This window comes from Entelurus aequoreus, linkage group LG14 (genome assembly GCF_033978785.1).
Source record: "Entelurus aequoreus isolate RoL-2023_Sb linkage group LG14, RoL_Eaeq_v1.1, whole genome shotgun sequence".
In the NCBI taxonomy this organism is placed as follows: Eukaryota; Metazoa; Chordata; class Actinopteri; order Syngnathiformes; family Syngnathidae; genus Entelurus; species Entelurus aequoreus.
This window is the reverse complement of record NC_084744.1, coordinates 56126614-56149725: the sequence shown is the minus strand read 5'-3', so window position 1 is coordinate 56149725 and position 23112 is coordinate 56126614. Positions and strand designations below refer to the sequence as shown.

The following is a 23112-nucleotide window of genomic DNA, read 5'->3' as shown; positions in this document are numbered from 1 at the left end:
TTGTAACAAATAATATTTCTATTAAATAGGCTTTACTTTGCATTTTAATTAACGTGGGATTATTTTATGTATTTAGAAATAATAGTACCACCTTTTTTTTTTTTTTTTCCTCCAACATTTGTGGCACTGGCGTGGCGCCCCCTGATGGACGGCGCCCTTAGCATTTGCCTATACGGCCTATGCCACGGGCCGGCCCTGCCTTGCAGACTGTATTGATATATATTGATATATAATGTAGGAACCAGAATATTAATAACAGAAAGAAACAACCCTTTTGTGTGAATGAGTGTAATTGGGGGAGGTTTTTTTTTTGGATTGGTGTACTAATTGTAAGTGTATCTTGTGTTTTTTATGTTGATTTAATAAAAAAAAAAAACAAAAAAAAAAAAAAACGATACTGATAATAAAAAAAACGATGCCGATAATTTCCGATATTACATTTTAACGCATTTATCGGCAGTTCGATATTATCGGACATCCCTACCCAATACCATAAGAAGAAACCTTAAAATTGATCCGGAAACACACGGGGGAAGCAATACAGAGATTTTAAAACTGGTGTAATGTGAGCCCGCCTTCTGGCCACGAGTGTTCAACATCTAAAATACTTTTTTTAAGTCGGAAAAATGCTTGTTGAGGCAACCTGTGCGTAAATGGGCAACTTTTTTCCATTTCAGGAAGATGGGAGTGGTTGGAATGACCCCTCACTCCCACTAAGAGAGAGAGGGAGGAGACGGAGAGAGAGCTAGAGAGAGAGATAGAGAGAGAGAGAGAGAGTGTGTGCAAGTGGACCTGGGATCCTCAGGTGTTCGTCTCCAGTCATGGCCGGGAATTCAGAGAAAGTACCGATCGCCTCAGCGGGGCCGGAAGACGTGCAGCAGTTCATGCCTCCGGTGAGAGTTCATCCCCTCCGTCTGCCAGACGTGATCATTAACGCTCCAGGTTCTTCCATTACCCTTGTTTGGTTTTTTTGTGTGCAGGCTTACTCTACTTTGGCGGTGAAGCCCGCCGCCACCGGGCGCTTCCTCAAGGCCGGGATCGCGGTGCTGATCGCCGGGGCCCTGCTGCTGCTCCTGGGGGCCGTCGGAGCCTTTTACTTCTGGAACAACAATGAAAAACACGTAAGTGTGTGGTATAAGACACTTAGACTGGACAGTATGGGGGATCATCCACTTAAGCAGCGGATTGACTTTTTTAAAAGCTAAAAAGAGTCATCAACTTTAGAGTGGGACTCTTTTTTTTTGCAGGGTGGGTAAACACATGAAGTTAAACAAGACATGTTACATGATGGAGTGCATGAATGGAGCCCTTGTGTGTGTAGGCTCCTGGCAGGGTGGGGTGGAGGTGGAGGGGGGTCCTCTCTGGTCCGGTTGACGGTCCGGGTGCAAGAGGTGTGAGGACAGAGGGAGAAAACTTGCAGCTTTTTGGGTATTTTTTTTTACTAGGTACTGTAATTAAGAAGTGGTATTAAAAACCTCTAAAGGCTTAGTGGCCACATGCGTGGACAGCACCTTTTTAGCTCTTATTTCCAAAATTGTGTACACTACTGAATTGGGGTCTTATGGCCACTTATGTGGACACTTATACTGCCATCTGGTGGTGTCAGAAGAGTATAACATACAATGGAATTTGGGGGAAAAAAAGTGTAATAATAAGAATTAGCATGTCACTAACATGACGTACACGTTTGTGTACTTATGGACTAAGTACAACATATCAAAAGATGATTCTTAGTTTTTATTCTAATTAGGGTCCAATAAGCCCAAATAGCAAAGAGAAATAATTTAAAAAAGCATGTAAACAAACAGCTTGGGCCTTACGAGGTTAAGTAGACCCATCACCAGAGATCGGAACTATAGGGCCGATAGCTTTTTAGTTACCTTCCGAACTCCAGTGTGACTTTTCTGATGGCAGTGCGTCAAAGAAAAGGAAAGTGAAGGAAGTGGAGAAATCAACATGCCAAGCTCCTCCCCCTTATGGTCGAGAGCTCGACTTAGGGCTAAAACGCGCGCAAACTTGATAGCACACGCAAAGCCGACCTACTAAACGTGTGCAAAGTGGATCGGGTCCGTTTTGCGTCTCGATCTTCATTAATATGCAAAATATATGCCGATCATCAGAACGCCATCTGGGTGGTGAAAATGCAAATGTAGAACTCGGAAACGCGTGACGCACGCGGTCACGTCCTACCCTATGCCCCGACCCACCATTAAAAAAAATTCAGGAAGGTTGGAGCGTGTGGAAGGAAGTTATGAGCAGTGTTGGGTTAGTTACTGAAAACCAGTAACTAGTTACAGTTACTAGTTACTTTATTTCAAAAGTAACTCAGTTACTAACTCAGTTACTTACACCAAAAAGTAATGCGTTACTGTGAAAAGTAACTATTTACACATACTGCTATACACACACATAACCAGGCCTTTTTTTCTCTCAAGGAATTGTGAAATAAAATCATGTCTTCAGGAGATCAACACTGTACTGAAGCCCAGAACACTCTACGCATTTCCCTAGTTTTAGTTTAGAGAAAAGGAAATATTGGCCTGGCCCACTAGGATCCCTCTTTATGTTTGTGAACTTTATAGTCTATACATTTAGAGTGATGTGATAATCAAACACTGTAGAAGTCTGGAATGAAAGAGTATATAAGAGAACTGACAGAGTGTGTGTACCTTCAGTGATGAATGATGAGCAGAGGCAGAGTTTGGAGTGTTTTCTTTAGCTCGCTTTCCATGTTTATGTGCTCACTGTCCACTGTGTCCAGCTGCCTGAAAGCGGGTGACTCCACTGTAGAAATAGAATGCATGTCTTCTAGTACATATGCTGCAATGGCTCTATCAATGTTGTCCTGGCTAGCAGTCCCTCCGTTAAAATCCAGCCGCTGTGTGTCTCTCTTTACTAGCTTCGTCGAAGCATGTTGCTTTTGTAGCTGTTTCAGCAGATTTGAATTGCTGTTTTGGGCAGTAGATAGAATCTTTGATCCAAGACACAACTTACATTTAACTAAAATGTCATTTTCTTTGTGCTCGACAAAAGAAAAGTAGTGAGAATATCTCCATGTCAAGAAACTCGGCTTCGGCTCCGCCATGATGTAAACACAAACACGCCCCCCCCCCGCCCCACACACACAACGCACGCGGCGCGCCCCTTCCTTGTGACAAAGGAACATTCAGAAGGATACACTCAGATCTTCTGTTTCTAGCCGATACTACATAAAAAATAACGTAAAATAACGCAGTAACGCATCATGTAGTAACGGTAACTGAGTTACTGAATATAAAAAATAACGCGTTAGACTACTAGTTACCGCCGAAACTTACTTTGTAACACGTTAGTCCCAACACTGGTTATGAGCGTTATAATTTTCCACCACAAGGGGTCGGTAGTCGTGTGTTGGCGTCCCACCCAGTGTCGAGACTGACTCGCAAATATTTCAAGAATATCGGAGTATGTGGAAGGAAGTTATGAGCGTTATAATTTTCCACCACAAGGGGTCGATATTGGCACCACTGTAGTCGTGCGTTGGCGTCCCACCCAGTCGAGATTTACTTGCAAATATTTCAAGAAAATCAAAGCATGTGGAATGAAGTTATGACCGTTATAATTGTCCACCACAAGGGGTCGATATTGGCACCACAGTAGTCGTGCGTTGGCGTCCCACCCAGTCGAGATTTACTTGCAAATATTTCAAGAAAATCAAAGCATGTGGAATGAAGTTATGACCGTTATATTTGTCCACCACAAGGGGTCGATATTGGCACCATAGATGTCGTGCGTTGGCGTCCCACCCAGTGTCGAGATTTACTCGCAAATATTTCAAGAAAATCGGAGCATGTGGAATGAAGTTATGACCGTTATAATTGTCCACCACAAGGGGTCGATATTGGCACCACAGTAGTCGTGCGTTGGCGTCCCACCCAGTGTCGAGATTTACTCGCAAATATTTCAAGAAAATCGGAGCATGTGGAGGGAAGTTATGACCGTTATAATTGTCCACCACAAGGGGTCAATATTGGCACAACAGTAGTCTTGCGTTGGCGTCCCACCCAGAGTCCAGATTTACTTGCAAATGTTTCAAGAAAATCGGAGCATGTTGAATGAAGTTATGACTGTTATAGTTTTCCACCACAAGGGGTCGATATTGGCACCGCAGTAGTCGTGCGTTGGCGTACCACCCAGTGTCGAGACTGACTCACAAATATTTCAAGAAAATCGGAGCATGTGTAAGTAAGTTATGACTGTGATAATTTTCCACCACAAGGGGTCGATTTTGGCACCACAGTAGTCGTGCGTTGGCGTCCCACCCAGAGTTGAGATTTACTCGCAAATATTTCAAGAAAATCGGAGCATGTGGAAGGAAATTGTAGCTGTTATAATTTTCCACCACAAGGGGTCAATATTGGCACCACTGTAGTCGTGCGTTGGCGTCCCACCCAGAATCGAGATTTACTTGCAAATATTTCAAGAAAATCTGAGCATGTGGAAGGAAGTTATGAGCATTATAATTTTCCACTACAAGAGGTCGATATTGGCACCACAGTAGTCGTGCATTGGCGTCCGACCCAAAGTCGAGATTTACTCGCAAATATTTCAAGAAAATCGGAGCATGTGGAATGAAGTTATGACCGTTATAATTGTCCACCACAAGGGGTCGATATTGGCACCACTGTAGTCGTGCGTTGGCGTCGCACCCAGTGTCGAGACTTACTCGCAAATATTTCAAGAAAATCAGAGCATGTGGAAGGAAGTTATGACTGTTATAATTTTCCACCACAAGGGGTCGATATTGGCACCACTGTAGTCGTGCCTTGGCGTCCCACCCAGTCCAGATTTACTCGCAAATATTTCAAGAAAATCGGAGCATGTGGAATGAAGTTATGAACGTTATAATTGTCCACCACAAGGGGTCGATATTGGCACCACAGTAGTCGTGCGTTAGCGTCCCACCCAGTGTCGAGATTTACTCGCAAATATTTCAAGAAAATCGGAGCATGTGGAAGAAAGTTATGAGCGTTATCATTTTCCACCACAAGGGGGCGATGTGGTGGACAAATGTCAATATCAAGTCACGATCAATTCCAGATCTTTAAGCCGCATATTAGTTTGGAAAGAGAGTTGATTATTTAAATAGAATTAATGACAGTTTAATGGTTGATGGCGAGGAGCAGTTTTCGCCGACAGGCCCCGCCCACTAGGAAGGGGTTTGAACAGTTACTGACCCATCCGGCACATCAGGATGTCATCATCATCATTTGTACCAAATTTCAATCAATATCTGAGTTTGTGGAACAGAGTTACAAATGTTAAAAGTTTTGTGGCGAATCATCAGATGAAAGTTTGGCGCCATGCCACGCCCACATCCTATGGCGTGGGCGAAATTCCTCGGCAATTTATCATCGCCTATATGTCTAGTAAATGTCAAATTTAATCGCAGCTCATTTTGGTCAAAATCCAGAGGAGGAGTTCATTAAAAGGACGACCCCTGTTTATGGACGAAAAATGGTTGACTTTTATGACGTCCCCAGCGATTTTGGGGACGGAACGTAAACCCTTGTGGCAGGAGCAGATTTTTTAAAAATTTTCTAGGGGATGCTACGTAGTCAATTTTGAAATAGTGTATAAGGGATCACGAAAATATAGATTTATTTTTTTTCGGACTGAAAAAGCTTGCAAAAATCGGTGATTTTTTTGTGTACATCAAGTGCCTCAAACTGCGATTGAGATGGCAGAATAATGTTTACCGGAGCAATTCCAATAGGGCCTTTGCAGCTAATTATTTAGCACGCGCAATGTGATTTATCAACACTCGTCACAGATTCGGGAGCACCGTTTTGCGTTTTATTTATCACATTTTTTATTTAGGGCGTTCAAACTGCAAAGGGGACGGCCCTATCCTGGAGAAGAAACTACATGTTTAGCTTAATGCCAGCATCTCAGATATGACCTACATCTGTTGTCTTTCCAGACACTTACACACGAACATCTCCTTTTATGGTCATGGTGTGCTGTCCTGACTTAGCACACACCCAGAGACAGGAAGGAGGAATATAGAACTGATGGTTTGGCTTTTCCAAGTTAGGAGCAGCTCATTTTTCCTTACCTGACCTCCTCCAGGAACTGCAGTCCCGTGTAAATGACACTCGCTTGTAATAAAGGAACTTTTGGTTCAGTAAAGCGTCTTCGACGAAAAAATAACTGTTTAGTTAGAGCAACGGGAGTACTGTCATTGCAATTCCGTGCGAATGCTTCATTGTTTAAATGTGTGAATGCTCCAAAGCGGGCTTTACCTTGACAAGTTCCAAAAACTCCCAGATTTCCCAGAATTCCAGGTTTTCCGGGACATTTTTCCCATTCAAAATTAATTGGCCATTTTTCAAACTTTCGCCATTTCCACATTTTTCAACCTAATCGAACCATTCCACCTTCCACATATTCCACCATTCTGGAAATTCAAACTATCATTTTTCTAAGTTCCAAAAAATTCCAGGATTTTCCAGAATTCCTGCTTTTCCAAAGGCCTATTTCCACTCCTTCCACATCTTTCAACGCATATCATTTGTTTCACCGTCAAAACATTCCACTTAATCAGGACAAAAAACTAAGTTGTTTTTTTAACTGGAAAAATTCCCGGTTTACCCGAAATTCCAGGAATTCCATAATACAATTTTTTCAAATCAACATTTCTCCACCGATTTGAAAAAATTCAACACCAACATTTTCAACTCATTCAGACCATTCAAGTTTTTTACCATTTCCCAAAAAATTCCCGCTTTTCCAGAAATTCCCATTGAAATCAATGGGACATTCTTCAAAGTTCCAAAACTCCCACATTTTTCATCCGATTCAACCTGTTCCAACTTCAAAATATTCAGCCTGTTCAAGAATTGTGTGCTCTACTTCAACAATTCTAAAAAAAATTTCCCGGATTTCTCATAATTCCTTCTTTTTTTTTTTGCATTTCCCCATTCAAAATGAACGAGCCATTTTTCAAACTTCCACAATTCCCACATTCTTCAACCCATTCCACTATTCTGGAAATTCAAACTACCCTTTTTCCAAGTTAAAAAGAATTCCAGGATTTTCCAGAATTCCTGCTTTTCCAAAGCCCTATTTCCACCCTTTTTTCTGGCAGCTACTCCTTCCACATTTTTCAATGCATTTCAACCGTTCCACCGTCAATACATTCCTCTTAATCAGGAAAAAAAACAAAGTTGTTTTTTGAACTGGAAAAATTCCCGGTTTTCCCGAAATTTCATTTCTCAATTAAACATTTCTCCACCGATTTGAACAATTTAAAAATCAACAATTTCAACTCATTCAGACCATTCAAGTTTTTTACCATTTTCAAAAAAATTCCCCCGCTTTTCCCAAAATTCTCAATTTTTCCGAAATTCCCATTGAAGTCAATGGGACATTCTTCAAAGTTCCACAACTCCCACATTTTTCATCCGATTCAAACTGTTCCAACTTCAAAATATTCAACCTGTTCAGGAATTGTGTGCTCTACTTCAAAAATTAAAACAAAAATTCCTGGATTTCCCATTATTTCTTTTTTTTTGCATTTCCCCACTCAAAATGAATATTTCGTTTTTCAAACTTCCACAATTCCCACATTCTTCAACCCATTCAAATCATTCCACCATTCTGGAAATTCAAACTACCCTTTTTCCAAGTTCAAAAAAATTCCAGGATTTCCCAGAATTCCTGCTTTTCCAAAGCCCTATCTCCAACCTTTTTTCTGGCGACTACTCCTTCCACATTTTTCAACCCATTTCAACCGTTCCACCGTCAAAACATTCCTCTTAATCAGGACAAAACACAAAGTTGTTTTTTGAACTGGAAAAATTCCCGGTTTTCCCGAAATTCCATTTCTCAATTAAACATTTCTCCACCGATTTGAACAATTTAAAAACCAACAATTTCAACTCATTCAGACCATTCAAGTTTCTTACCATTTTCAAAAAAATTCCCCCGCTTTTCCCGAAATTTCTCAATTTTTCTGAAAATTCCATTCAAATAAATGGGACATTCTTCAAAGTTCCACAACTCCCACATTTTTCATCCGATTCAAACTGTTCCAACTTCAAAATGTTCAGCCTGTTCAGGAATTGTGTGCTCTACTTCAACAATTCTAAAAAAAATTCCCGGATTTCCCAGAATTCCTTTTTTCTTTTTTTTTGCATTTCCCCATTCAAAATGAATTAACCATTTTTCCAAACTTCCACAATTCCCACATTCTTTAACCCATTCTGGAAATTCAAACTACCCTTTTTCCAAGATTTTCCCGAAATTCCCTAAAACCATTTACTACTTCAACATTTCTTGCCCGATTTAAACAATTCTAACACCAACCAATTCAGCTCATTCATGCTCTTAATCATTTAAAAAAAAAATCTCTCCTTTCCCAAAATTCCCAAATTTCCAGGAAGGTCGCATAGAAATGAATGGGACATTTTTCCAAGTTGCACAATTCCCACATTTTTCAACCTATTCAAACATCAACACATTCCACTCATCCTGGACATTCAAAGTAACACTTTCCCAAGTTCCAAACCAAATTCCGGTTTTCCTGGAAATTCTTCAACATTCAAACTATTCTTACATTCATACTACATTCTGTCAGCATTTCACTTCGACTTCAGCATTGGAGCATTCACACGCAATTCCTTCAAGAATTGCCTCTTCTAGTTAGGAATGACAGGCTTCTTTTTGAGTACAATGCTTTTGTTGTGTAACACGATTCCAACATGGCTTTCCAATCATCGGTTAGCTTATGGGGTGTTTTCGTTTGGAAAACACAGAAATTAGCAACTAATCCTTCACGTTTGAGTGCTAACGTTACGTGGGGAAGAGCCACAGGAGAAATTGGGCGAGTGGTGCTAAAAGACGGCAGGCTAAAGGGTGACTCTCATACCTTAGATGCCATTCTAAAACCCAGCGTGTGTGTAAGTGTGTGTCTTCTTGTATTTCTACCCTTCTTGAGACATCAACAAGGAAAAGTACCGTCCATATGAGGACCGGTGAACAAGTTAGGACCCAAATCATGGTCCCAATACGGAAAACCATTGCATCTAGTAGAGAGCCAAATACTAGAGTCCGTGAACATTGCTCCAAAGTCAGGATTTTTTTGTTGATTTAATATGCATACAAATTCTGACTTTTATCACTATATTGCCAATTTTTTGTTGTTCTTGTAAAATAGTGAATTTTTTTTTAGGAAAAATCATGACTTTTGTCATGATTTTGCCAAGTAAAATACCGATTATTATTATAATATTGCCAAAATTGTAAAGTTTTCTTATAAAATTGTGACTTGTCAAGTAAAATTATGACTCTTTTCATAAAATTACCAAAGTTATAAGCTTTTCTTGTAAAATTGCGACTTTTGAGTAAAATTCCAACTTTTATAATAACATTGCACAAATGTTCAGTTTTTCTTGTAAAATGTTGACTTGCGTTGAGTAAAATGATGACTTATTATATAATACTGCCAAAATTCTAAGTTTTTCTTGTGAAATTGTGACCTTTCTCTTGCGAAATTCCAACAAGATTTTTTATATTTGCATAGTATGTAAATATTATTATTGGAGGTCTCAAGAATGTAAGAAATACAAAAATGTGTGTGTGTTTGTGTTCTTGTATTTCTACACTTCTTGAGACATCAACAAGGAAAAGTACCGTCCATATGAGGACCGGTGAACAAGTTAGGACCCAAATCATGGTCCTAAAACGGAAAAACCATTGCATATGATAGAAAGCCAAATACTAGACTCCGTGAACATTGCTCCAAAGTCAGGATTTTTTGTTGATTTAATGTGCATACAAATTCTGACTTTTTTCACAATATTGGCAATTTTTTGTTGTTCTTGTAAAATAGTGAACATTTTTTTGAGTAAAATCATGACTTTTGTCATGATTTTGCCGAGTAAAATACCGATTATTATTATAATATTGCCAAAATTGTAAAGTTTTCTTATAAAATGTTGAGTAAAATCACGACTCTTTCCATAAAATTGCCAAAGTTTTAAGCTTTTCTTGTAAAATTGCGACTGTTATTGAGTAAAATTCCAACTTTTATCATAATATTGCACAAATTTTCAGTTTTTCTTGTAAAATTTTGACTTGCGTTGAGTAAAATGATGACTTTTATTATATAATACTGCCAAAATTCTAAGTTTTTCTAGTGAAATTGTGACCTTTCTCTTGTGAAATTCCAACTCATTTTTCACAACAAGCTTTTTTATATTTGCATAGTATGCAAATATTATAATTATATTATTAATGCTGTAAATACAAATATTTATATGTCTAGAAAGGGTGGTGCTAAAAGGATAGGCATTTTTCGGAGGTCTCAAGAAGGTAACAAATACAAGAATGTCTGTGTGTGTGTAGGTCTACAATGTCCACTACAGCATGAGCATCAATGGAAAAGTGGAGGAGGGCACGATGGAGATCGACACAGAAAACAACATGGAGAAGTTCAGCACCGGCAGCGGGGCGGACGAGGCCGTGGAGGTCCACGATTTTGACATTGTGAGTCATCAAACACTTTCAGAATGTCAGATCTCAATGAAAGTCCTTTAAATTGTGATTTAACATTGAGTACAATAGCGTTCTCTCAATTATTGCCATTATATTTTACGTTCCAGACCTCCTGTAGTAGGTAAATTTAATCTCTGTAAAGCAGCAGTTCCATTGGCAGCAAAACAGGCCCAGAGCATAATACTACCACCACCATGCTTGACGGTAGGAATTGTGTTCCTGGGATTAAAGGCCTCCTCTTTTCTCCTCCAAACATATTGCTGGGTATTGTGGCCCATCAGCTCAATTTTTGTTTCATCTGACATCACATGGACAAAGATAAGACCTTCTGGAGGAAAGTCTTTGGTCCGGATCAGGTTTTTGTGTTTTCTGTTAGTTTTGGACTCCTTTAGTTCCTGTTTGTGCACCTCCCGAGTTTGTTTTGGTTGCTCATTATGTTCACCTGTCTCTGATTAGTGTTCGGTCGCTCACCTGCTACCCGAGCACTAATCAGAGGCATTATTTAAGCCTGCCTGCTGGCGTCATTATTTGCTACAAGCACCTGTTACGTTTGTTTTGCCGATTCCCGATTTCTTTATTTCTACCCGCAGGTAAATTTGTCTCCCAGTGAGAGACATTCACACAAAACAATATAATACATAACAAATTAAAAACATTTTTAATACAACCCCCTTGAAATATTTATTTTATCTATCAGTCTTTACTAAATGATCAAGGTGCAAGACAATGCATGTTGCAAGAATTGGTTTTCATATAGGAGAGATACAATTTTAATATCTCTCCTGTAAGAAAAAAAACTACATAAAAACATAATTTAAAAGTGACCAGCAGTCTGTGTTGTGAGTGCCAGCACTTTGATACAAAAGTTGAGAAACATTATTGAATTCAATAAAGGAATTCAATTTAAGGCAAGAGCCTTAAATTAAAAATGTACTAGTGATAGTCAATTTTAATTTGTAATTATTCTTTGTTTTTAAATAAACTATTTAGCGCGAAATGTGGGGTTTGGAACGAATAACTAATGAAAACTAAGAGTTTTAATGTTTTTTTTCTAAGATATGATTATTAAAATTTAGAGTAATATTGAAATATTTTTTTTTTTTATCAGTCTTTACTAAATGATCCAGATGAAAGACAATGCATGTTGCAAGAATTGGTTTTCATATAGGGGAGATATAATTTTAATATCTCCTGTAAGACAAAAAATACATAAAAACGTAATTTAAAAGTGGCCAGCAAGAGCCTTAAAATAAAAAGATACTAGAGATAGTACATTTTCATTTGTAATTATTCTTTGTTTTTTTTAAAAAAAGAAATAGCGCGTAAATTTGGGTTTTGGAACGAATACTTAATGAAAACAAAGAGTTTTAAAGTTTTTTTTCCACCCAAAAATGTCTATCTGAATTTAAATCAAAGTCTATGTGCTTTTCTTTATGGAGAACTATTGAAAAATAAGCTACTATGGGGCCATAGAAAGTTGTGAGGGCCAGCACTTTGATACAAAAGTTGAGAAACATTATTGAATTCAATAAAGGAATTCAATTTAAGGCAAGAGCCTTAAATTAAAAAGGTACTAGTGATAGTACATTTTCATTTGTAATTATTCTTTGTTTTTAAATAAACTAATTAGCGCGTAAATGTGGGTTTTGGAACGAATAACTAATGAAAACTAAGAGTTTTAATGTTTATTTTTCTAAGATATGATTATTAAAATTTAGAGTAATATTGAAATATTAATTTTTTCTATCAGTCTTTACTAAATGATCCAGATGCAAGACAATGCATGTTGCAAGAATTGGTTTTCATATAGGAGAGATACAATTTTAATATCTCTCCTGTAAGACAAAAAATACATAAAAACGTAATTTAAAAGTGGCCAGCAAGAGCCTTAAAATAAAAAGATACTACAGATAGTACATTTTCATTTGTAATTATTCTTTGTTTTTAAAAAATAAATAAAAAATAGTGCGTAAATTTGGGTTTTGGAACAAATACTTAATTAAAACAAAGAGTTCGGAATGTAAATCAAATGTCAAGTCAAAATCAAAAGCTCTGCTTCTTCTTACTCCTTTTCATTCCGGTTAAATAGTGCTAGTGTAAACGTGATGTTCTTAAATGTAATGCCACAAAGTTGTGTTTTTAAAAAAAAAAAAAAATTGTTTTGTTTTTGTTTTTTGCTCTATGCTTTTTTAACCTGTAAAGCACTTTGGTTCAATTTAAAAGTTGTTGTAAACGTGCTATATAAATAAAGTGTTAAATAGGTGGAAAAGTGGTAAAAAATAAATAAATAAAAAATACATTTTTACAATTTTACAGTTCAACCATTTTTCGGAACCATACCATTGTACCAATGATTATTGCAACAACAAAAAAACCTTAGTTTAAAAATAAATTATTTTTTTTAAATTCAAATAAAAAATAAAAGACTTAAAACTATTTTCAGAGAGGGATATAAACTATAACAAACAGCTTGACCTTGGTCCATTTTAATATGATTTTTACGTGAGTTTTGCCGTGTCTCTAGTTGTTTGCTTCATGCCTTGTTACGTAAGTCTTGTTTGTTCATGCCACAGTTAGTAAGTTTTTCGCGTCCATAGTTTATGCTAAGTGTTGGATCGGCGATCAGGCACGTTGTTCTGTCGGCTCGCTTTCCGTTTTGTACTCCTTTTGATTTTGTGAGGATTAAATCATGTTCTTACCTGCACGCCTTGTCCGGAGTAGTCCGTTAGCATCCCGGGACAACAAACCCCGCAGTGAGCTGCAAAAGCCCCGACTGACCGGCAAAGGCAGGCTTAAATAATCCCTCTGATTAGTGCTCGGGTAGCAGGTGAGCGGCCGAACACTAATCAGAGACAGGTGGACATAATGAGCAACCATGGCAACCAAAACAAACTCAGGAGGTGCACAAACAGGAACTCAAAGAGTCCAAAAATAACAGAAAACACAAAAACTTGATCCAGACCAAGGATCGTGACAGTTTGGAGGAGAAAAGGTGAGGCCTTTAATACCAGGAACACCATTCCTACCGTCAAGCATGGTGGTGGTAGTATTATGCACCGGGCCTGTTTTGCTGCCAATGGAACTGGTGCTTTACAGAGAGTAAATGGAGGATTACCTCCAAATTCTTCAGGACAAGCTAAAATCATCAGCCCGGAGGTTGGGTCTCGAGCGCAGTTGGGTGTTCCAACAGGACAATGACCCCCAAACACACGTCAAAAGTGGTAAAGGAATGGCTAAATCAGGCTAGAATTAAGGATTTCGAACGGCCTTCCCAAAGTCCTGATAAACGTGTGGACAATGCGTAACCTCCTCCAACCTCCGAGGACAAAGCTACGAACAATGGGAGACCGGGCTTTCTGCTCCGCCGCTCCCAGTCTGTGGAACGCTCTCCCTGACCACCTGAGGGCACCACAGACTGTGGATGCTTTTAACAAAAGGCTTTAAAAACCTTTTTAAAAAAGCCTTTTTTTTAAAAATTTTTAGATATATGCATACCGTATTTCCTTGAATTGTCGCCGGGTACATAGTATGCGCATGCCTCGATTTACCGCCGGGTCAAACTCGTTTCGCAAAATAATTAGCGCATGACTAGAATTACCGCCGGGTAAGTCACGTACCTACTACGTTTTATATAATTGCAATTCTTATTATTAATATTGTGTTAGTTTGTAGTGGTGGTTTGCTGACTTGTTGTTGTTGTTGGAGTTGCGTCTTTCAAAGCGCTTTATTTTGAAACAATGTTTTATTAATATAGCTGCGTGTGTCAAATATGAGTCATTTTGATGCAGTTGTACGAGTAACATTTCAGAAACAAATCATGAGCTAAGAAAACCTGCTAACAGGCGGTAATAATGTTATTTTAATGCTTGATTCATTGTGCTTTAAATTTTATCGCGGCATTAAGCGATGTCATGATGGTATCCTTACATCAAACTCAAATTTATAAGCGCATGCCTAAATTTACCGCATGCCTTTGGTAAGCACCGGAGTGAGAAGAGGTTTTCAATTAATTACCGCCCGGGCGCTAATTCAAGGAAATACGGTGTACTAGTTTTAGCTATTTGGCTGTTCTAATTTTTATTTGGATTTATTTTTTATCTTTTTTTTTTTTTTTAATACACTGAAAAATTAAAAAAAATTAAATACACTTTATTTTTGGTTTTAAAAACATTATTTTCACGTTTTTTTGTAATATTCAGTCAAATTTTAGATTGCGATTTCTTTATTTCTACCCGCAGGTAAATTTGGCTCGCAGTGAGAGACATTAATATAAAACAATACAATAATAATAACAAATAAATAAAACAATTTTCGGCTATTTGGTTTCCGATTGCAATTTTCACCAACATTTTTTCCCGTTTTTCGTATAGCTTCTCAGTAAACGTGTAGGAGCCCCTAAAGGGACATGGGGGAAATTTAATTTTTTATAATTTTTTTTTTTTTTTTTTTGACATGCATCTTTGTTGGGAACAATTTCTCATATTCTTTCTGTTTCTGTGATATTGCAATATTTTCTAGTAAAATTAATACCTTTTTATGTAAAATTATTACTTTTTTAATGCAAAATGGTGACATTTGTCATATAAAATTCTGACTTATCACAATATTGCCAACTTTTTTTGTAGTTCTTGTAAAACAGTGACATTTTTTGGAGTAAAATTATGACTTTTGTCATCATTTTTCCAAGTAAAATTCAGATTATAATTATAATATTGCCAAAATTGTAAAGTTTTCTTATAAAATTGTGACTTTTGTCAAGTAAAATTACGACTCTTTTCATAAAATTGCCCACATTGGAAGCTTTTTCTTGTAAAATTGTGACTGTTTTTGAGTAAAAGTCCAACCTTTATCATAATATTGCACAAATGTTCAGTTTTTCTTGTAAAACAGTGAAGTTGTTTGAGTAAAATTCCGATTATTACTATAATATTGCCAACATTTGAATGTTTTCTTATAAAATTGTGACTTTTGTTGAGTAAAATTACGACTCTTTTCATAAAATTGCCAACATGTTCAGCTTTTTCTTGTAAAATTGCAACTGTTATTGAGTAAAAGTCCAACTTTTATCATAATATTGCACCAATGTTCAGTTTTTCTTGTAAAACAGTGACATTTTTTGATACACTGTAGCACTTTGAGGTTGTTTACTCAATGTAAAGTGCTTTTTTACAGATAAAATCTATTATTATTATTATTATTATGCTGAAGAAACAAGTCCATGTCAGAAAAACCAACACATTTAGCTGAACTGCACCAATTTTGTCAAGAGGAGTGGTCAAAAACTCAATCAGAAGCTTGTGGATGGCTACCAAAAGTGCCTTATTGCAGTGAAACTTGCCAAGGGACATGTAAGCAAATGTTAACATTGCTGTATGTATACTTTTGACCAAGTCACATTTTCAGTAGACCCATAATAAATTCATAAAAGATCCAAACTTCATGAATGTTTTTTTTGTGACCAACAAGTATGTGCTCCAATCACTCTATCACAAACATATAAGAGTAGCAATGAGGTCTAACCATACATTTTCTCCAGGGAATCACTGGGATTCGCTTTTCAGGCAGTGAGAAGTGCTACATCAAGACCCAGGTGAAAGCTCGCCTGCCCGACGTGGAGACCCTCGACAAGGACTCCATGACCTTTGACTTGGTGTGTTGGCCCTTTGTGTGTTGTTGCTATTATATATTATTCTCACATATACTTTTAGGCAAACATACGAAGAAACCATGTAAGCACGCAAGTACACCAAAGTCGGATAGGAAATTCATTCCCCACCAAAAATTAAATAGACTCTATTTTTGGTTTTAAAAACATTATTTTCACGTTTTTTGTAATATTCAGTCAAATTTTAGATTCCGATTTCTTTATTTCTACCCGCAGATAAGAGACATTCATACAAAACAATATAATGAATAACGGATTTACAAAAATTAGAGATAAATGCTTTAAAATGTAATATTGGAAATGATCGGTATCGTTTTTTTTATTATCGGTATCGTTTAAAAAAAAAAAAATTAAATCAACATAAAAAACACAAGATACACTTACAATTAGTACACCAACCCAAAAAAAAAAAAAAAAAAAATTAGAGATGTCCGATAATATCGGCATCAGTTTTTTATTATTGGTATCGGTTTTTTATTTTTTTTATTTTTAATTAAATCAACATAAAAAACACAAGATACACTTACAATTAGTACACCAACCCCCCCAAAAAAAATAAAAAAATTAGAGATGTCCAATATTATCGGCCGATAAATGCTTTAAAAATGTAATATCGGAAATTATCGGTATCAGTTTTTTTTATCATTGGTATCGGTTTTTATTTTTTTTATTTTTAATTAAATCAACATAAAAAACACAAGATACACTTACAATTAGTACACCAACCCCAAAAAAAAAAAAAAAAAAATTAGAGATGTCCAATATTATCGGCCGATAAATGCTTTAAAAATGTAATATCGGAAATTATCGGTATCAGTTTTTTTATTATTGGTATCGTTTTTTTTATTTTTTATTTTTAATTAAATCAACATAAAAAACACAAGATACACTTACAATTAGTACACCAACCCAAAAAAAAAACCCCAAAAAATTAGAGATGTCCGATATTATCGGCCGATAAATGCATTACAAATGTAATATCGGAAATTATCGGTATCAGTTTTTTTTATTATTGGTGTCGGTTTTTATTTTTAATTAAATCAACATAAAAAACACAAGATACACTTATAATTAGTACACCAACCCAAAAAACCTCCCTCCCCCATTCACACTCATTCACACAAAAGGGTTGTTTCTTTCTGTTATTAATATTCTGGTTCCTACATTATATATCAATATATATCAATACAGTCTGCAAGGGATACAGTCCGTAAGCACACATGATTGTGCGTGCTGCTGGTCCACTAATAGTACTAACCTTTAACAGTTCATTTTACTCATTTTCATTAATTACTAGTTTCTATGTAACTGTTTTACTTTCTTTTTTATTCAAGAAAATGTTTTTAATTTATCTATCTTATTTTATTTTATAATTTTTTAAAAAAAAAAAAGGACCTTATCTTCACCATAGCTGGTTGTCCAAATTAGCCATAATAATGTGTTAATTCCACGACTGTATATATCGGTATCGGTTGATATCGGTATCGGTAATTAAGAGTTGGACAATATCGGAATATCGGATATCGGCAAAAAGCCATTATCGGACATCCCTAAAAAAAAATGTTTCAGCTATTTGGTTTTCGATTGCAATTTTCACCAACATTTTTTTCCAATTTTCGTATAGCTTCTCAGTAAACGAACGATCAACATTGTTAGTAAAAAAAAAAAAAAAAAAAAAAAAAAAAAAAAGTTTGTTTACATGCAAAATTGGGCGCCAAAACAAAGAATCCCACGCGTTGGTGACAATCAATGTGCTTTTCTTTATGGAGAACTATTGAAAAATAAGCTACTACGGGGCCAGAGAGAGTTGTGATTGCCAGCACTTTGATACAAAAGTTGAGAAACATTATTGAATTCAATAAAGGAATTCAATTTAAGGCAAGAGCCTTAAATTTAAAAAGGTACTAGTGATAGTAAATTTAAATTTGTAATTATTCTTTATTTAAAAAACACCATAGTCGGATAGGAAATTAATTCCCCACCAAAATTAAAAACTTTATTTTTGGTTTTAAAAACAATATTTTGACGTTTTTGTAATATTCAGTCAAATTTTAGATTGCAATTTCTTTATTTCTACCCGCAGGTAAATTTGACTCGCAGTGAGAGACATTCATACAAAAAATAATATAATAAATAAATTAAAAACATTTTTTTCGGCTATTTGGTTTTCGATTGCAATTTTCACCAACATTTTTTTCCAGTTTTCGTATAGCTTCTCAGTAAACGTACGATCAACATTGCTAGTAAAAAAAATAAAAAATGGTTTGTTTACATGCACAATTGGGCGCCCAAACAAAGAATCCCACACGTTGGTGACAGTCTATGTGCTTTTCTTTATGGAGAACTATTGAAAAATAAGCTACTACGGGGCCAGAGAAAGTTGTGAGTGCCAGCACTTTGATACAAAAGTTGAGAAACATTATTGAATTCAATAAAGGAATTCAATTTAAGGCAAGAGCCTTAAATTAAAAAGGTACTAGTGATAGTCAATTTTCATTTGTAATTATTCTTTGTTTAAAAAAAAAAAAAATAGCGTGTAAATGTGGGTTTTGGAACGAATAACTAATGAAAACTAAGAGTTTTAAAGTTTTTTTTCTAATATATGATGAAGTATCTGCACAAAACATTCCCAACGTAGCTTTGTTTTGTAGTTAAAGCAATTTAGAGTAATATTGAAATATTTATTTTTTCTATCAGTCTTTACTAAATGATCCAGTTGCAAGACAATGCATGTCGCAAGAATTGGTTTTCATATTAGGTGAGACACAATTTTAATATCTCTCCTGTAAGAAAAAAACGACATAAAAACGTAATTTAAAAGTGGCCAGCAGTCTGCAAAATTGAAAGATGCGTGGGCCACTTTGATATATTAAAGATACTAAAACCGATACCAATGTAGGTCAATCAATATATGATAAAATATCTGCACAAAACATTCACAACTTAGCTTTGTTTTGTAGTTAAAGCAAATTAGAGTAATATAAACCCCTTGAAATATTTCTTTTTTTCAATCAGTCTTTACTAAATGATCCAGTGGCAAGACAATGCATGTTGCAAGAATTGGTTTTCATATAGGAGAGATACAATTTTAATATCTCTCCTATAAGAAAAAACTACACAAAAACATAATTTAAATGTGGCCAGCAGTCTGTAAAATTGAAAGATGCGTGGGCCACTTTGATATATTAAAGATACTAAAACCGATACAATGTAGGTCAATCAATATATGATAAAGTATCTGCTCAAAACATTCCCAACTTAGCTTTGTTTTGTAGGTAAAGCAATTTAGAGTAATACAACCCCCTTGAAATATGTATTTTTTCTATCAGTCTTTACTAAATGATCCAGATGCAAGACGATGCATGTTGCAAGAATTGGTTTTCATATAGGGGGGAAACAATTTTAATATCACTCCTATAAGAAAAAAACTACATAAAAACGTAATTTAAATGTGGCCAGCAGTCTGCAAAATTGAAAGATGCGTGGGCCACTTTGATATATTAAAGATACTAAAACCGATACAATGTAGGTCAATCAATATATGATAAAGTATCTGCACAAAACATTCTGAACATAGCTTTGTTTTGTAGTTAAAACAATTTAGAGTAATATTGAAATATTTATTTTTTCTATCAGTCTTTACTAAATGATCCAGATACAAGACAATGCATGTTGCAATAATTGGTTTTCAAATAGGAGAGATACAATTTTAATATCTCTCCTGTAAGAAAAAAACTACATAAAAACGTAATTTAAATGTGGCCAGCAGTCTGCAAAATTGAAAGATGCGTGGGCTACTTTGATATATTAAAGACACTAAAACCGACACAATGTAGGTCAATCAATATATGATAAAGTATCTGGACAAAACATTCCCAACTTAGCTTTGTTTAGTAGGTAAAGCAATTTAGAGTAATATTGAAATATGTATTTTTTCTATCAGTCTTTACTAAATGATCCAGATGCAAGACAATGCATGTTGCAAGAATTGGTTTTCATATAGGGGGGAAACAATTTTAATATCACTCCTATAAGAAAAAAACTACATAAAAACATAATTTAAAAGTGGCCAGCAGTCTGCAAAATTGAAATATGCGTGAGCCACTTTGATATATTAAAGATACTAAAACCGATACAATGTAGGTCAATCAATATATGATAAAGTATCTGCACAAAACATTCTGAACATAGCTTTGTTTTGTAGTTAAAACAATTTAGAGTAATATTGAAATATTTATTTTTTCTATCAGTCTTTACTAAATGATCCAGATGCAAGACAATGCATGTTGCAAGAATTGGTTTTCATATAGGAGGGAAACAATTTTAATATCACTCCTATAAGAAAAAAAAACTACATAAAAAACATAATTTAAATGTGGCTAGCAGGCTGAAAAATTGAAAGATGCGTTGGCCACTTTGATGTATCAAAGATACTAAAACCGATACAATGTAGGTCAGTCAATATACGATAAAGTATCTGCCCAAAACAAGAGGGTAAATCATTTTGCAATGCAGTCTGCTGAAACGATGGAAAGCGCCACTCTGCATAGCAACTTCGACGCTGTGGTCAAACTTGGAATTGCCACAAAACACATTTTAAGACATTCTGGCGGCTAAAGTGGAGAGTGCAACCCCCCTCCCCCCAATCCGTCACGTTTCCTGTGTCAGGTTATTCGCCACAAATGGGGCCATAAGGATCCCCTCCCCTACTGTACGTGTTCAACTATTTGAACAAGACATTTGCGTTGTATCCGAGTAACAGCTAATGGTATTCATCAATAAAATGTATTTTTAGAACACGCCGTGGGGCGATAAAAAAAAACAAATGGGGGGCATAAATCGAATTTTGACACCCTTGAATTGGAACAGAGTGTGCAGGCATTAGTGGTTCGGGAGCAAAGGCATGTCTATTATACATTCAATATACTGCACACACACACACACACACACACACACACACACACACACACACACACACACACACACACACACACACACACACACACACACACACACACACACACACACACACACACACACACACACTTAGAGTCGAGCCATTGTGCTTGTTCAAGTGAAGCTGTGTGATAATTAAAATCATTTAATTCTCCATAAGCTTCACGTCCGCATAAATCCACATCACCACAACGGCCTTCGTAAACACACACACACACACACACACACACACACACAGACACACACGCACACAGAGACGTCATTATCACGCTAAGGCTGTTCTTATTGCCTCTGCATGCGCCATAAACGATCATTTATTTCACATTTGTGCCTTTGTGCGTGATTGTGTTACTCTCTTTGCCTTCTAAATGATTGTTCCGTGTGTGTGTGTGTGTGTGTGTGTGTGTGTGTTCTTGTATGTCTGCCCTTCTTGAGACATAAACAAGGAAAAGTACCGTCCATATGAGGACCGGTGAACAAGTCCCAATACGGAAAAACCATTGCCTCTAATAGAGAGCCAAATACTAGAGTCCGTGAACATTGCTCCAAAGTCAGGATTTTTTTGTTGATTTAATGTGCATACAAAAGGAAACATCGTAGGATGAACAACTACACTACGGTACTAAGACTATGGTGGCCATTAACAGTTAGCTTCTACAGCTGGGTTGCCCAAAGTGCGGCACAGGGGCCATCTGTGGTCCCTGACTCCTTTGTCATCGGCCTTAAGCACATTACAAAAAAATAGAGATTTAATTTGCACCCCCTGGTGGTGAAATCTATCAAAATTAGGGTGGTCCCAAAAAGGAGGGATTTTTCACATTGACTGTGTGTCGGTTTTAAAAGTGCTCCCCCTCTGGTCAACATATGAAATAACAAGTGTGGGTGAGAAATTTAAATGTGCCCCCTTTGGCCAAAAGAATTTAAATAAAATAAATATGTATATGGAGACATACTGTAATAACTTGGAAGTAAATAATGAAGATTAAAAAACAATTACAAACAAATGAATTAAAAGCAGTCTTTTTCTCGCAAAGTGTCGACTTTTTTCTTATAAAATTGGGAACAATTTCTCATATTCTTTCTGTTTCTGTGATATTGCAATATATTCTGGTAAAATTATTACAGTTTTATGTAAAATTATTACTTTTTAATGCAAAATGGTGACATTTGTCATATAAAATTCTGACTTATCACAATATTGCCAATTTTTTTGTTGTTCTTGTAAAACAGTGACATTTTTATGAGTAAAATTATGACTTTTGTCATCATTTTTGCCAAGTAAAATTCCGATTATTGCTATATTGCCAAAATTTTAGTTTTCTTATAAAATTGTGACTTTTGTCGAGTAAAATTACGACTCTTTTCATAAAATTGCCAACATGTTTAGCTTTTTCTTGTAAAATTGCGACTGTTATTGAGTAAAATTCCAACTTGTATCATAAAATGTCACAACTGTTCAGTTTTTCTTGTAAAACAGTGAAATTGAGTAAAATTCCGATTATAACTATAATATTGCCAAAATTGTAATGTTTTCTTATAAAATTGTGACTTTTGTCGAGTAAAATTACGACTCTTTTCATAAAATTGCCAACATGTTAAGTTTTTTCTTGTAAAATTGCGACTGTTATTGAGTAAAATTCCAACTTTTATCATAATATTGCACAAATGTTCAGTTTTTCTTGTAAAACAGTGAGATTTTTTGAGTAAAATTCCAACTTTTATCATAATATTGCACAAATGTTCAGTTTTTCTTGTAAAACAGTGAGATTTTTTGAGTAAAATTCCGATTATTACTATAATATTGCCAACATTTGAATGTTTTCTTATAAAATTGTGACTTTTGTCGAGTAAAATTACGACTCTTTTCATAAAATTGCCAACATTTTAAGCTTTTCTTGCGACTGTTATTGAGTAAAAGTCCAACTTTTATCATAATATTGCACAAATGTTCA

At 35.8% G+C, this 23112-nt stretch overlaps 1 protein-coding gene across 1 annotated transcript in view; it reads left to right on the top strand.

The window, feature by feature from the left end:
- The first annotated feature begins 770 nt into the window (after positions 1-770).
- The window catches only part of LOC133665451 (leukocyte cell-derived chemotaxin 1-like), a 39921-nt gene continuing 17579 nt past the window's right edge, over positions 771-23112 (top strand). Inside the window, exons 1-4 of the mRNA XM_062070750.1 lie at positions 771-893; positions 981-1121; positions 10390-10530; positions 16076-16189. Of these exons, the coding sequence (XP_061926734.1) occupies positions 822-893; positions 981-1121; positions 10390-10530; positions 16076-16189 (468 nt within the window). The 5' untranslated portion in view covers positions 771-821. The remainder of the gene's footprint in view (positions 894-980; positions 1122-10389; positions 10531-16075; positions 16190-23112) is intronic.